The sequence below is a fragment of the Corvus kubaryi genome, unplaced genomic scaffold, assembly GCF_017639235.1.
Source record: "Corvus kubaryi isolate FWS band 111438036 unplaced genomic scaffold, C.kubaryi_AGA036_p1.0 37396, whole genome shotgun sequence".
Classification (NCBI taxonomy): Eukaryota; Metazoa; Chordata; class Aves; order Passeriformes; family Corvidae; genus Corvus; species Corvus kubaryi.
The window spans coordinates 25670549-25685143 of NW_024581135.1; the positions used below are offsets into that span (position 1 = coordinate 25670549).

Here is a 14595-nt window from a genome sequence, read left to right on the forward strand (position 1 = left end):
AATCTGCAGTGATTTAAAATTTCATTAATTTATTTATGTTATATGCACGTTGAATATTAAGCAACAGAAGTTCTTAGAGCCACTGACTACAAACAGCACTGCAGGATCTTTAATACTGTACCTGGAGAGATGGCACATGGTCTTTTCAGTCAGTTGTTTTTAGTGTTTGTTGAGAAGAGCTTTATAAAGACACAGTGTAATGTATTTGATACTTCAAGATTGTTTGTTTGCATAATTTAGTTCTTACACCAGCTTCTCTTTTCTTCTTTAAAAGTAGATCCTCCTGGCTGAGAACAAACAGCACACAATCACACTGCATACAATGGAGTTCTTCAGTGAGAATTTGGACACAGATAGGACCTTGTCGCTTTCTCCTGTTCTTTAATCACAGCCTGGGCTGTCTGATGCCATCACCCAGAGTCTCTGTATGTCCTGCTTAGACATGAAAGAGACTGCAGCCAAATGTGGGCTTTCCATTTGCTACTTAGTCTGTGGCTGTCTTTGAAGTTTATTTCAAGAAGTACTCTCTAACAAAGTAAGAAAGCAGGTTTTCATGTGAGATTATATCCCTTGCAAAATATTCCCTCAGCAGCAAGGAGGAGATAGTGATGTAAGAAGAGAGCATTCCCTTCTTTGCTTTTTACCAGGTACTAAGAGGGTGACCTCTGTGACTCTCCCTATAGAACAGAGGGAAGAAGAACCCTTTGTCATGATGAAATCCAAACCCCCAACGTGATGGGGCACAGCACGAGCAGTTAGACCTTCATTTTGCTTTCTTTTCCTTTCAGATAGCCCAAGCATGTGTCTCCTGACTGATGTTAAAGGTGACCTGCAAATGGAGGTTATCAATGAAATGCAGTAAACCTGAAATGTAATTACTTTTTTTCTGATTGTTTTTTGAAGCATCAGGTATTTACGCCAGTCTACTCTGTAAGATTTTCCACAGTTGAAAAATTACTAAAATGGGGGTTTAAAAAAAAAAAGGGAACTGCAGAAAGCAAAAAGTGTTTAGTTAGGGCTTTTGATAGTTTTAGTTAGGGCTTCAGATACCTGTGACTAAATAACATTTTGGGTAAAAGAAGTCTTTCCTAAGTATTCTGAATACTGTGGTTCAGTTTTAAATAAATCCAGAAGCTCTTAAAAATTCTGCAGTAAAGCCAGAAAATCCTATCTTTTTTGTGCTTGGAAGATAAATAAAGCAGAGATAGAAAAACAAACCTGCTTTAGGCTTTACTTGTTGTAGAGAAAATAACAACATGTTAATTGAATATCAGTCACAAGTCACCTGCTTTGCTTGGACAAGGCTGCTTTGTGCCCTTAATGCTCAAAATGGATCACAGTTGTTAACTGGTGAATCATTTTAAAAGATAAGCTGGTAGAGCTGCAAACCAGCATATGAAGTGAAACATGTTGCAACCACCTGTGTGTGATCTGTAATTTCTCTTCAGGGGAAGGAAGATGAGACCTTGCTTCCTCTAAATAAAGCAGACATTTTAAAGGGCACCTTGCTCATGACATTTTTGAGGAGTGTTTTCACACTGCCCCACCAGTTTCACTCCTTTGTACTTCTCTCTCCCTTCATTCAATTGCTTCCTGCAGCAGCAGCCTCTGCTTTTAGCTAGACCCACATCCATAATGTGCTTTCCAGTGGGACCCAGCAGAGCTGAACTATCAGCAAAACCAGTTTTTGAGCTCTGAGATCAGTTCCTTCCCAGGACGTTGTGTCAGCTTCCCTGGCTTCTGCCTGCCATTAATTGCACTGTATCCCCAGGTCAAACAACTGGCCAAAAATCTGGAAAACAGCTGACGGTCAGAGCAGCTCCTACTCAGCATGTCCTCTCGGAGGACATGCTCCTGGCCTGGTCCTTTTGAGTGGCTGGACCTGCTTGACCCAATTTGTGGATTTTTGATCACTCCCCTGGGTCACTGATTTTCCACTTGAGGTTATTGGTTTGACCCCCACACTGTGGGTCACTTGGGAGGTGTGATATGGCCCTGTGAACTCTGAACTCATCAGAAGCCAACAAAAACAGTGAGAGAGAGGAGAAGAATTTCATTAGGACCTCCTCAGAGGTGGCAGTGTCTGCTGAGGGAAAAGGTAGGAGTTGTTTTCCTTCTTGCAGAAACAAGCACAGCATCTACAAGGGGCTGCCGAGTAGAAAGTGTTTGGTTTGGTTTGTTTTGGCAATTTCTTTAAGGATAAACAACAGCATATACTTTTACACCATGGGCTATCGAGTGAGAAGGGTGCTGGTTCAGAGGAGCCCTCCTCTTCCTGCTAGGAACTGCCCCCAGTATCCCAGAGCTACTGCTAATACTTTCTGCAGCCAGAGCTTGGTATTTGCAGTTGTTTCTTCCACTTTAAAAAGATTGACTTTCTGATAGTAAATTTGTCACACTTGAGGAGGAAAGGGCAGTTTTTTCCTGTTTTTTAAGACTGATCAGATAGAGGTTCATGGACACTCTCTAGGCTGGTTCCTTGCACTGTGAGCAGCTCCCTAAGAATGGACTTCACCAGGCATGGGTGGTAAGGGGGGGGAAGAATGAATTCTCAAGAAATAATTTGACTCCAACATGCTGTGCTGATCATAAAAGGAAAAAAAAGTGTTGTCATTGTAGCTTGTGTGTCTGCAAGCATAACACCCACTGGGATCACTAGGGGAAGTGAGCTGGAGAGTGTGGAGCAGCCATGAGGATATCTTTTGTGAAATTTCCCTCAGTCATGCTGCCCAGAGTCAGCCTTTTGGACAGTTACCAGTGTTTCTCAAGGTTTTACTCAGGTGAGAGTTCTGCTAATCATTGGCTAGATCATCGCTTGTATTATTCCCAAGGCTGCTAAAATAACGGGCATACCTTCTTTCTTCCTGGGGCTTTCCTAAAAGGTTCGTGTGGAGTGGATTCCTGTCAGGTCTTGGTGTACAACCTCTCCTCCCAGCTGCTAAATCATGACTCTGGGCAAGACACTCAAGAATTACACCACCTATGGGTGTTTCACCCTCAGAGAAAGGAAACTGGTGCTGACAGTGAACAACTTGGGGTTTTATTTTGTAAAGAAAGATCTTGCTCTTCCCACATGTTCTTCTGCAGTTTGTCTACACAACCACAGATGGTGTTAGCTGTAAGTGAACCGATGGTGGATTTAGTTTGCTAGGAGAGGTAACAGCAATGGAGATCTGATGGCATTGGCTCAGGCAGCTTGGGGCCATTTCTCATGTCTGGCTTGCTTTGATTGCCCAGGCTCATCTTCACTGCACAGTCCTGGGTCAGAGCAGCCTGCGTGCACAACCCTCTGCACAGTCACAGCTTCTGTGGCAGCAGTGTAACACTGATTCCTAAAACTGGGCTGGCTGAGCTTTCCTGGAAAAAGCTCTTTTGGCTGGATGGCAAAACACACCCCTCTTTTTTCTTGCACCTTGCAGATCTCTGGTGTCAGTTGAGGCATGAGTCAAAGGCTCAGTACATCATGCTGGTGGCTCAGTCCTGTTCTCAGCCATCATTTTGGTACCAATTCATCTTGAATTCGGTTTTTTTAGAGTAATTCAATTTGCAGTTAGAGCTTTGTCCAAAAGCTACCTGGCTTTTCAGTGAATTCAGGATCAGGTTCCAAGCTCAGTCCTTTTTTAACGTGATCCATGAGAGTTGCATTGATTATAGCTGCCAACAAGAACACCTTAAAAAACCAATGCACAGGATTTTGAGCATGATCCTTTATTAAAAGGTGATGGGTGTAGGTTTGACATTTGTTCCTGTTGGTGTGCTGCTTGACACAAAGCAGTTCCTACCATTGCAGAGTCTTTTATGATTGGAAGTATGCTTTTGTGCACAGAGGCATTAAAGCTGAGTGTGATGGGACTGACTAGTGAACAAGCCTTCATGCAGAAATACGTGGAGCAGCTCTTTGGCCTGCTGTGGAAATTAGGCTTTGTTGCAAGGCGTAGGTGTGTGAGCAGCAACAGCAATTGTCTCAGTACATACGGTTAAGAGTGGTTTGGTATCTCAGAGGGTGGCTTCAGGCCCTTCAGCACTTTGTCTGGACTGTCTCACCAGGAGATGGAGGGGGAAGCTGAGAGTGCCTGTCTTTTATAATGTTCTGTTTTTAAAGCAGAAAGTCTCTGGGGAGCATAGAGTCCTAAAAGTCCAAGGCCTGGAATGCTTCCTTTTGCTCTTTCCATTTTAAACAGGAAACATTTGCACTAAGTTATTCCAGGAGGAGAATTGCAGGTTCATTTCAAGGCAGATAATGTTTGTTCATTGCCTGTGTCCGTGATTTACCCCATGGGCTTAAACGAGTGCAGCAGAAAACCACATGTTTTGTTTTACTACAGGCTAAAACAAGTTCCAGCAGAGTCTGGGAGCCCAGGTTAAGAAAGAAGGAGCATGCTTGTAAAATCTCTGTGTGAACAAGAGAGTCATTGACAAATTTTGAACACCTGATCTGCTGTACCAGAATGATGACTTTTTTCATAATCTATGCAAAGAATATTTAAACAGTTGATGAGTTCAGTCCCAAGGCCACAGAGCAAGTATAATTGATTTATACTTCCAGCCCCTGTTTTGGGTCAAAACTCTGTCTTCTTCCCTCAGCACTCATTTGGAGAGAAGCTTCCTGTGCAGTCAATGAGAGGTTTTGTCCAAAGTGCAAAGACATTTGCAGTCAGACTGGCAAAAACTCCTAATTGAGTTGAACTTTTGGGGATGCTCTGGTGACATGTCTGTGAGAACAATTATTTTTGCCATTTCAAAAGTACCACAAGTTAAGTTGTACTAGGAAAAAATATCAATGCTTCATTAGTGCAAATCATGAAATTAAGATGCAGCAGGCTACAGAGGGGGCTCCATGGCACATCCTTGCGGATGACACATTCACGTGTTGCTTTTCACATGAACTAGGGCTTGTGAGATCCATACTGATGCAGACAAGTTACAGGGCTGTTGTAATATCAGGCCTTCTAGATCACAGATTTTTTGAAACCTCATTGGCAACTTGCCCATTAAACACAGGTATTGTAGCCTGACATCCCTAGCATTTCTTCCAGGAGTTCCAGTTTTTCCAACTATGGTGTTTGGAAAGCTTTACAGGCTGACATATTAGGAGAGGATAGTGGGAAATGGCCTGGAAAGCGTGAATATTTGTGCATGTAAAGCTTATGGGATTTGCAGACTTGCAGACCTAACTCATCTGTTTATCCTCAGGCTAGATAAGATTCAGTCAAACATGCATTGTTTAAAGGAGCTTTGTTTCCATTATGGCAAATGGATCACAGGAGACTGACTGAGCTGAAGGGCTCCAGTGCTCCCCCATTGTAAAAGGGCTGTGATGTGCGCTGGACCCTTCCTCCAATGTCCTGGATGTTACAGACTTTTGTAGCATGCAGGTGGGAAGCTTGTTATCCTTCAGAAGTTCTTTTCATTCATCAGGACTTGTCATGCTTGAGGTGGCATTTCCTCTCCCAAAGTAAACATAGATTGTATGTACAATAATATATCACTGGGCTAGTAGACTGCCTTTTTATGTGCTTTATTATGTTTTTTCCTCCTCAGGCGTGGACCTGCAGAGCCACTAGAATATTTAACAGGGCCACGAGTAACGTACAAAGAGAGAGATCTTCCCTACTACCACGGAGGACAGCCTGTTATCCACCCATCCAAGGGGAACTACATCCGTGCGCCGGACGCAAGAGTGGCAGAACTGAGGTACCCCCAGTATTACCCAGCCCAGCCCATCACAAACCAGCATAAAGGACCCCTCCGGCAGGACGTGCCACCTTCCCCTCCACAGTCCCACCGAGCACCAGCTTACAGTGAAATTGTCCGACACCGTGGGACCAGTCCAGACCAGTACCAGTACAGGCAACAGGATCCCAGGCAGAAGAACCCCATGACTGCAGCTGTATAGCCGTGCACTGGACTTGCCGGCACAGCTCGGGACGAGCCCCGTTGGACACGATCCTTGTAGAGTTGTTCCCAAGCGTAGCCACCTGTAAGAATGGCACATGAGACCTGGAGTTGTTCTTACTGAGCTGGGCTCAGCATAGGTGCTTTCTAACAGATGAACTAAAGCCATGTGAGGTACGATGTGTTTTGAGTATGTGAGGTACCAGACAGTTGAGTGGTTTTTAATTCCTTTTAAAAATAGAAAGTGGCTGCTGGAAATGAAACACAACACTTAATACACCTCAGGGCTATTTACTGAATCCAGTTACACCTTTACAGTACGTAGCTGTCTGTGCAAGGGCAGCAGAGTCACCAGAGTTTACTTCAGAGTGCTGTTGTAGAGCCTTTTAAGTGAGAACACAGCATGCAGTATGGACTTCTTGCAGAGCTAGGCATCTTGTGTATCTAGCGTGTGAACATGACAAGGGACTGCCACAGAGATAGCGGCCACATTCCAGGCACGTCCTGACCAACACCTCTGCTTTAAGAATGCTCCAGTTCCAGATTTGTGATCTAGCCTCCTGTCTTCCTTTCTTTTCGGTGGTGGCAGCATTTATCTTGTAGCCTTCATTTTTTGCAGTTTGTATATCAAGAGGCTTCTCTTATTGCACCTGCTGCAGTTGGAGTAGGGCAAAAAGCCTTATCCCCTCTGCTTGGGCAGGCTCACAGAGGACAGGCAGCCACCTGAGAACCATGTCTGGGGATGGGGGGGAGTATGCTTGTGAGTGTTGGTTAGTTATATAGTGTGCAGTCTTTAAACGTAAACCCTGGAGACCAGATCCTCAGCTGCTATCAGGAAGTGTCGCTCGAGGGGTTTCAGTGGAGCTGGCCTGTAAGGAAGTGGCCAGGGAGGTGACATTATGGGCATGGACTCCATAATTCATATTAAGTTACTGTGTCAGGTGCTGCCTTGGCCCTATCAGGGCAGCCTGTTCCTGGCCCGCTCCAGGCGGTGTTGGAGCCAAGTGCCTGCCAGCAGCATGCGTGCCCTGGCCAGCCCAGTGCCCCAGAAGGCACCTGTTCATGGGAGCCACCCTCAGTCCATGAGGGAAGCTCAGCCTCGGGCAGCGCCAGGCCCCACCATGCCAAGTGCCAAACTACTCGAGTTTCTGCAGCCAGAGGCCATCAGGTCAGTGGGGAAAGGGGCTTTACACTGCAAGGGGTGAGGGAAAAGACAAGAAAAGCAACAGGAAGAGCTTCAAGACCCTGAGGCCCAGCAGGAAGAGGTGAGAAGAGCAAGTTATTTGCATAGGAAGAGAGAAGGTGTGTAGGGGGGGGGGTTGTCAGCAGCACAGCAGAGCTATGGTGGGGGGACAGGGTGGTGGGGTACATGCCCAGCTCTTTGCCCCAAACAGCCTGAGTTTGCTCTGCAGCCAAAAATGCATGTCCCCAGCCACAGGGACCTGTGCGACCTGACCCAAGAGGGCTCTGAGTGCTTAGAGATCTGTCTCAAGGATTTTGTCACGGGGAAACCATGCAGTGTTGCGACCTAGAAATGCATTATTTCTAAGTGTCCTTAATTCCTCAACTTCTGCCTTTTGGGAGTGTCACTAAACCATTAGGCCTCCTCTCTCCATCAGGAAAAGACTGTGACCTGGCCAAGGATTAAGCATAAGGATTTCTTTGATGTCATTTTGACACCTTTGGTATGCAACATAATAAATCACATAGTTCACTTCCCGGGTGCTTAATATCACCAGGAAGGTTTGTCCTGCTATGAGTGTGTCCTGCTGGCAGGTAATGGCCCTGATGAGAAGCAGCATTTAATCCCAGCCTACTTTCTTCTCTGCTGATGATGCTGGTTAGAGCCTGGTGTAACCCTCAGGCACAGGGAGCATTTGCAGCTGCCTGAGTGGCTGGCAGGCTCCAGTGCTTGCATTCCCACCAGCCTCCACCCACCAGCAGGCTGGGAAGCAGGGGAGAGGAGACAGCTTTCCATGGTGGGGGAGCACCTCCATGATTCAGACAGAGGGCTGGACTCCCTGGGGCAGGGGCAGGCACAGTTCTAAATCCAGTCAGGAGGAAGCATTGGTGGGAGGGAGAGAGGAAGAGGAATGAAACTGATTATGAAACGAGGGTGTTCGGTTCTTGTTCCATTTCTTTCTGCCCTCTTCCCTAGTAATGTAGGAGGGAAAAACCTCTGGAGGGAGTGTTGGATGTAAAGCTGGATGTCTCTCAGTACCCTCCATAAATAAGGCGCATTCCCCAAGGAAACTGTGCCTGTCATGTACGTGCTCTGCACAGCCTTGTACTTCTCTCAGAAAGCTTCAGTTGCTGTAGGATACTCAGCCAGGACTTGGCAACCACAGGATAGTCGCTGGTGTTATTAAGGCCTGTTGAAAGTGAAGCAAAAACAAATTAAAGTACTTTCCTTTCCCTCCTTGAAATATAACCCCTGATACATTTGATCCAGCTGTAAAAAAACTAATGTTCACGACAGTGGCTTTATCAAGCCAGGCCACAATTAAGAACAGCTCTGAATATAAGCTACTGCCTTTGTAAATCACTCTCAGCTAACCCTTCAAATGGCATCACAGCACAGTGAACAGAACTTATTTACAGTATTTCATGAGCCAGGGCCAAATAAAATCTGGATGGAAACAGCTCCTAGGTTATTTATAGCCTTTGAAGGACCTGCCCAATGTCTCCCCGTAACCTGAATCTTTCCTTAAGAGCTCCCCTTGACTGCATCAGCTCCACTCAGTTGAGGCAGACAGATCAAACAAACACCTTCTGAGCTGTTAATCTTACCTTACCCAACAGGTTATTAAATGATGCTTCTGCTCAGTAAGCAGAAATCAGTAGAGCTTCCAATCAAAAAAAAAAAAAAAAAAGTGCTATAATATATGGATGCATCCTACAGGTAAGGAGCTAAGGAGAAAGAACATTGTGACCTAGCTGGGGGAAAAAGACCAAAAAGTATTACAGAGCATCTCATCAATCTCTGGTGCCATTGTTTTGGGAGAAAATTGCCATTTGCTGGTTTAATATCTGGTAGAGGTACGGTATTTTCAAAAGTGTAATGTGTAACTACAGTATATATAGTCAGCTTTTCTGCAGTGTAAAATGTATGATTTTAGCACCATATTGTGGAAAAATATGTACCGTGCAGAATTCACGAGGTGCTACAACTGACGGTTGAAAATACACACTTGCAAAATCCAAAAGAGCCGTTAAGTAACAAGTTGTTCTTTTCCCATATGTCCATATGTTTGGGAAAATTATGAGTCTGAAATGCTCTTGACACGTAATTGCCTCGCACTCCCTCATCCAAAATGTGCCAGTCCAGCAGCAGAGTTACTGACGTAGCGGGTGTGAAGGGAGAGTTGGGTTTGCCACAGGAGCAGCCCTAAGTGTGTGTGTGAACAGGCATCAAGACCAGGGGAGAGAGGCCCGTGCTCACGTGAAGCTGAAGCTTTGATTTCCTGAGCTGGTGGCGTGCAGCCTGCATTTCTGGCTCTGGCACAGGGCCAGCCAGGCCCAGCAGTTGAAAGATTAAGAGATAGAAAAAGAGCCTGTGGATTTTCTGAGTGACCACCCACTAGTGAGCCATGATCTTGGCCTGTGAGCCGACATTACCACTGTGATATATTATGATGCAGAAGTCTCTAGGCACCCCTCAAATGCATAAAGAAATATCAATTGCCCTTTGTGGGAAAAAAAAAGGGGGAAACTGAGCATAGAAAAGAAAAAAAAAGGCTCTTGCCTTGGAAAAGTGCATACAGTCCTGAATTCCAATTCACTCCAGCCTCCTGATCTAGAAATAGCTTCACATGCTGCCTAATTTTTTTAGAGATGAATTTTGCTACCTCTTCCTCCCAGCCATCACAGATTTGTTTATCAGAGAGTTAGTGCTGTGAGTGAATCCTACTGACTGCTCTGCCAGGGCCACATCCTGACACTCTGCTCTGAGCAGGGGCTGCTTTGCACTTGCAAAAGGCTCCACGCCTGTGCTCCCTGTCACAGTTGTTCTGCAGGGTCCTCAAGCCTTACGTGCAAAATCAGAAGTGCTATTCACTATCTCTGCGTAGGAGAGAAGGCTTTGTAAGACACTATTCTCTTACTGTGAGGGAGAGAGAGATACTTGTGATCCTGACAATACCTATGTGTTTAAGTGAAACTGATTTAAAAATCATGTGTTGTTTTGGGGGAGAAATTCAACACGTAATTTGACAGGTTTTTTCTAGTACCACGTCAAAGATTTTGATCTTTTGTTACATATGGCTATATAAATTTTACCTGGTTTATTTTGCATTAAAATAAAGGCTTTAAGAATATATATGATTATGTATTTGTACGTAGAATCTTTCCATTCTTTGTGTCTACAAAGTCATCCTCAGCCGTGGATATGATTTGATATTAGAGGATGATACATGATCAAGCTGGATCAGAATTGGTAACATGACGTTTTTTAACAAAAAAAAAAAAACAAAACCACAACAGCCATGTGCTGCTTCTTAGGAAAAAAAAAGCATCCCAGGGCTTAACTTGATTCTCTCTCAAATCTGCATTGTCTTCAGTTGTATCACCTGATTCCATACCCCAGGACTGAAAGGAGAAGCGAGAAAGAAGTCCCTTGCCAGCTCAGAGAATTTCAGCTTAGGCAGCTGTGTGTTCATTGCTGAAGTTCCCCAGGCAGTTTCATCTCAACGTGGAGCTCTTCTCTTGCTGTTGGTACCAGCCGAGGTGTCCTGCAGCCTGTAGCAGGTGCCAGGTCCGACCAGCTGAGAGGGCTGGAACCTCTTGCCAGAGATTTAGGATGCCTTGGAAGTTCTGCACAGGCGCTTCACATGAGGTACGTTGATCATTTTACTGAAGCTGGTGCCTCTCCTTTTCACACATTATGCACAAGCATAGATCTTTGTAGGATCAGGCTGTGGGTTGCAGTGAGATTCAGGCAAGAGTGTTATGTTAGATGGAGTAATTTTCAAAATAGATACTTCAGGGAAAAGGCATTAGTACAGGGAGAAGGAATAATGAGGCCTAAGATGGAAATTTTGGGTTACTACTAAGAAAGTGGAAAGAATAAACGAGCAAAATAGACAGAAAGGTGCAGGTTTACAACACAAGCTGTAACAGAAATGGCAGGAATGGAATGGGTCAATAAAAATACATGTGTACTGCACTCCAAAGCATTTTGAATGCAGGTCTTGGTGTTTACAGCCAAGACAGCTCATGGACAACTGTCAGTCAATTTTAGCAAGTATTAAATTATAAACCACATAGATGCCAGTTTTAGAACTAATCAGGTCATAACCTGCACTCACAGCAAAAAACTGTACAAATAAAAATGATACCTCAGTTTCTCCTGCTGGAGCTGTACAAAGAGTAGCAGAAGACAAAGTAGGAGTGTATTAAGAGCTGGAAGCTCAGTGACCAGTTTCAGATAGTGGTCCTTCTGCCTTTGCAGTGGTCTCCTGTGGTTTCCCCATGACAGCATTCACTTCCCTGGGACCTGGGCTCAAGTTAAAGTCTATTTTGCATCACTGCTCTGTCTGCCTAAAGAAGTATGTGGAGCCATTTGACTGTTAATTAATTTTAATGAATGAAACTGCACGCTCCTGAGACCTGTATCCTGCTGTAAGCAGAGTGGGATACAGTGCCTTTCCGCACAGAGGGTCTCGGAGCTGCATTACCCCAGCAGAAGTGCAGTGACCTGCTGCAATGTGCTCTACCCGGGGCAGAGCATCGCAGCCTCTCAGGCATGAGGAACATGGCAGCTGTGCTGCTTGGGAGGCTCTCAGGAGGCAAAATGCCATTATCAAGATTGAAGTGGAGCTGAGCTGCTCCTGCAGCCTCCCAGAAGGCATTCAGGGCTTCTGGTAAGTCCCAGAGGATTCTGGCTCAAAGGTTCTGGAGGTCTCCTGAGGAGGTTACTCAGACTCCCTTTGCTTGGTGTGCTCATCCCTACAGAGAAGGTATGGAGGTACTGAGGCGTGCCTTGGGAAAGGATGGAAACAAGTAAGATTGAGATGGGATCCTAATCCCCAAGTGTGGGATCTGCTCCAGGGGGGACATCTTGGCTGATGGTTTTCTCAGTGGGCTGGATGGGAATGATCTGACACAGGCAACCAGAGAGACAGGATTGCTCTGGAAATGAGTAAGGAGAGCTGAGACAGTAGAGAGTGGGAAATGACAAGGAGAGGCAACTGGAGCAAAGGAAAGGGGATGAGAAATAAAAATAGGTTGAAAAGGGGGGTGGGGGTGTCAGACCTGAACAGGAAAAAAGTGGGAAGTAGAGGGGATTGTCCCCAATGTGTGAAGTTCACAAACCAACAGGGAAGGTGGAACTTTGTTGATAATGCTGACTAATGCTCCCCAATCTCCATTTTGCATCCCAGACTTGTGACATCCCTCGACTGCAGCCAGAGTCAAGACCAGTGACAAAGCAGCACAAAGCCTGTGCCTGAGCAAGAAAGCAGGATGGCAAGTAGGAATTGTGAGGAAACCCATCAACCAGTACGGGGAGAGAGACACCCCTTACACATCACTGCCCCCTCCCTAGATCACATGTTGTCACCCAGGTCTCACAGCCTGTTCCACACACACCTCCCTTTACCTCCCTGGGTACCACCACCATCACCAAGGCTCCTTTCCTAGTTGTTTCTTTCATCCAGCGGTTCCCCCTGATTTCTGATGTCCCCAAAGCCACATCAACCTTCAACACAACTTTTGCCTTCACTGCTGAGAAGCCTTCCGTGCCATCTGTGAGCGTAGCTAAACAACACCAATAATTTTGCTGGCACCTGAAAGAGTCAAAATATGTGGCCCCCAGGACCACCCCACACGGTGTGGGGTGAGGCTGTGCCATCATTACAGACAGGGACAAGTCATTTCTGAATCAGTGCTTTTGGGTGTAGATTGCAAGAAAGACACAGATTTCATCTCCACTGCCTTTTTGCTTGCCTAGAATAAACCTTTGACATGTGCAAAAGCTGTTTTATTGCTGGCCTTGTACAAAAATCCTGAACCAGTTTCAAGGGCCAAAAAGGTGATTATAGTCTTTAAAGCAGAATTAATTCTCAAACCATTCCCAAAATATGCCTGACGAACTAACCCAAGCCAGACGAGTTGGCTGTGGTCATGGTAAAGGAAACCTCTGTGCAGAGGAAACAGCCCTGCTTCGCTTTTCCAGAAGAGTATCTGCATCTGAAAGAAATAATTTATTGGGAAATATGTACAGTAGAGTAAAATAGCAAAATGAGACATTCAATGAGGTTTCTATATAAAACTGTGCCCTTTGCCTCCGGCAGATAATGAATAAAAATGATATAAAGAAGCAATGAACATTCAATGTTTTATATTTAAAACACATTTATGTGGAAAACAATGTGGCATAGAAATAGGACTGAAGGGTTCTCCAAGATAATGCCAGAAGCTGTGAGATGTTAGCAGCTTTGTCGTATAAGTTTCAAGGTGTAGGTTTTTCATTTTCTCTTACAGATCACAGAAGCAGTTGTGAAAACTGTCATTAAAATTCATGGCAAGAAAAGTAAACTTACATTAAAACCTACTCCATTCTTCTCTGAATTCTTGGTCCTGACTAGGAAGAAGTGTCTGCTTCTCTGCCAAAACCTTACCTACACAATCTGATTTAGGCTCTGTTAAGCTGGAGTTTTCATACATCACATCCTTCAATCCAGAGCACAAAGGAAAAAAACCCTAAAAAATTGCAGCCTAGATTTTCAAACCGGCAAGCTGTTAAGAAGTTTCATTTGCCATCATTTTTCTAGGAATGAAAAGAGAAGAAAAAAATAAGCAGATATGAAGAAACTAGTTTATAAGTAAACAAAAATAAGTAAACCAGCCCTTTCTTCCACCTAGGTATAGATATGCATATGTATATGTATATAGACACACAGGTATTGCTGCTTTTGATCTAAAAGCAAGTTTACTTTTCCAGCTTATTTCCAGCCATTCCCTCTCCCTGAAGGAGCAATATACAGCAATATATGCATGTGAGGAAAGCAGTATAAATGGTGAGCACCTGGTTCATGAGTGGATGGATGTGCAGAGCCGCTGAGCCATGCAAGCAAAATGAGGAGGAAGCTCTCAGAGCAGTATTTCCACATGCTGCCTGTTGCTCCAGTGCCTGCATCCCTGTCAGTGACAGTTTGCAGAGGTGGGCTGAGTTTGCAGGGCAGCCCCTGCCCCAGCTGTGGAAAGGACTGGCAAGGCTGCTGCAGTGGGTGAGGGCTCCTGGGTGGCACCTCCTGGGAGATTGAAACCAGAGCATACGTTAGAGAAGTCATGGGGCTGCTCTTAAGGTTGAAGCTGCCCGACAGTCTGTAGGTTAATTCAGCAAGCAAAGGAAATCAAAGGCACTCTAAGCATGCTCAGTTTCCAGCTCTCTATTCACATTTCACCAAATTAATCACAACTAATTCAGTTAGTGGAGTGTTAGGTTCAAGAAGGGTGTTTCTTATCTGTTCACAGAGGCACATGCACACATCCTCCTCACCATGGAGAATGTCTTTCCTTCCCTCCTTCTTTGTTCCTCTCTCTCCTCTGTTGAAAATAAGCCCTCCAGGCCAGTCATTTTTCTTTATATATAACAAGAGGACAGTAAGGCCTCAGTCCAATGTGCATTTAACTCAGTCATGCTGCCTGGCTCCCCCTCCTGCCCCATCCCTCCCTCCTAGCTCTTGGTCCCATCCCATC

The 14595-nt window shown here is 45.1% G+C and overlaps 1 protein-coding gene across 6 annotated transcripts in view; it reads left to right on the top strand.

Annotated features, from left to right (window-relative positions):
• Window positions 1-10213, top strand: part of PARD3B (par-3 family cell polarity regulator beta) — a 402580-nt gene extending 392367 nt beyond the window's left edge. For 5 of the 6 annotated variants that reach the window (XM_042040921.1, XM_042040922.1, XM_042040923.1 and 2 more), the window contains one exon: window positions 5542-10213. In XM_042040921.1, the coding sequence (XP_041896855.1) occupies window positions 5542-5896 (355 nt within the window). In that variant the 3' untranslated portion in view covers window positions 5897-10213. The remainder of the gene's footprint in view (window positions 1-5541) is intronic. The other variant, XM_042040924.1, reaches the window with a different exon arrangement.
• The last annotated feature ends 4382 nt before the right edge of the window (window positions 10214-14595 follow it).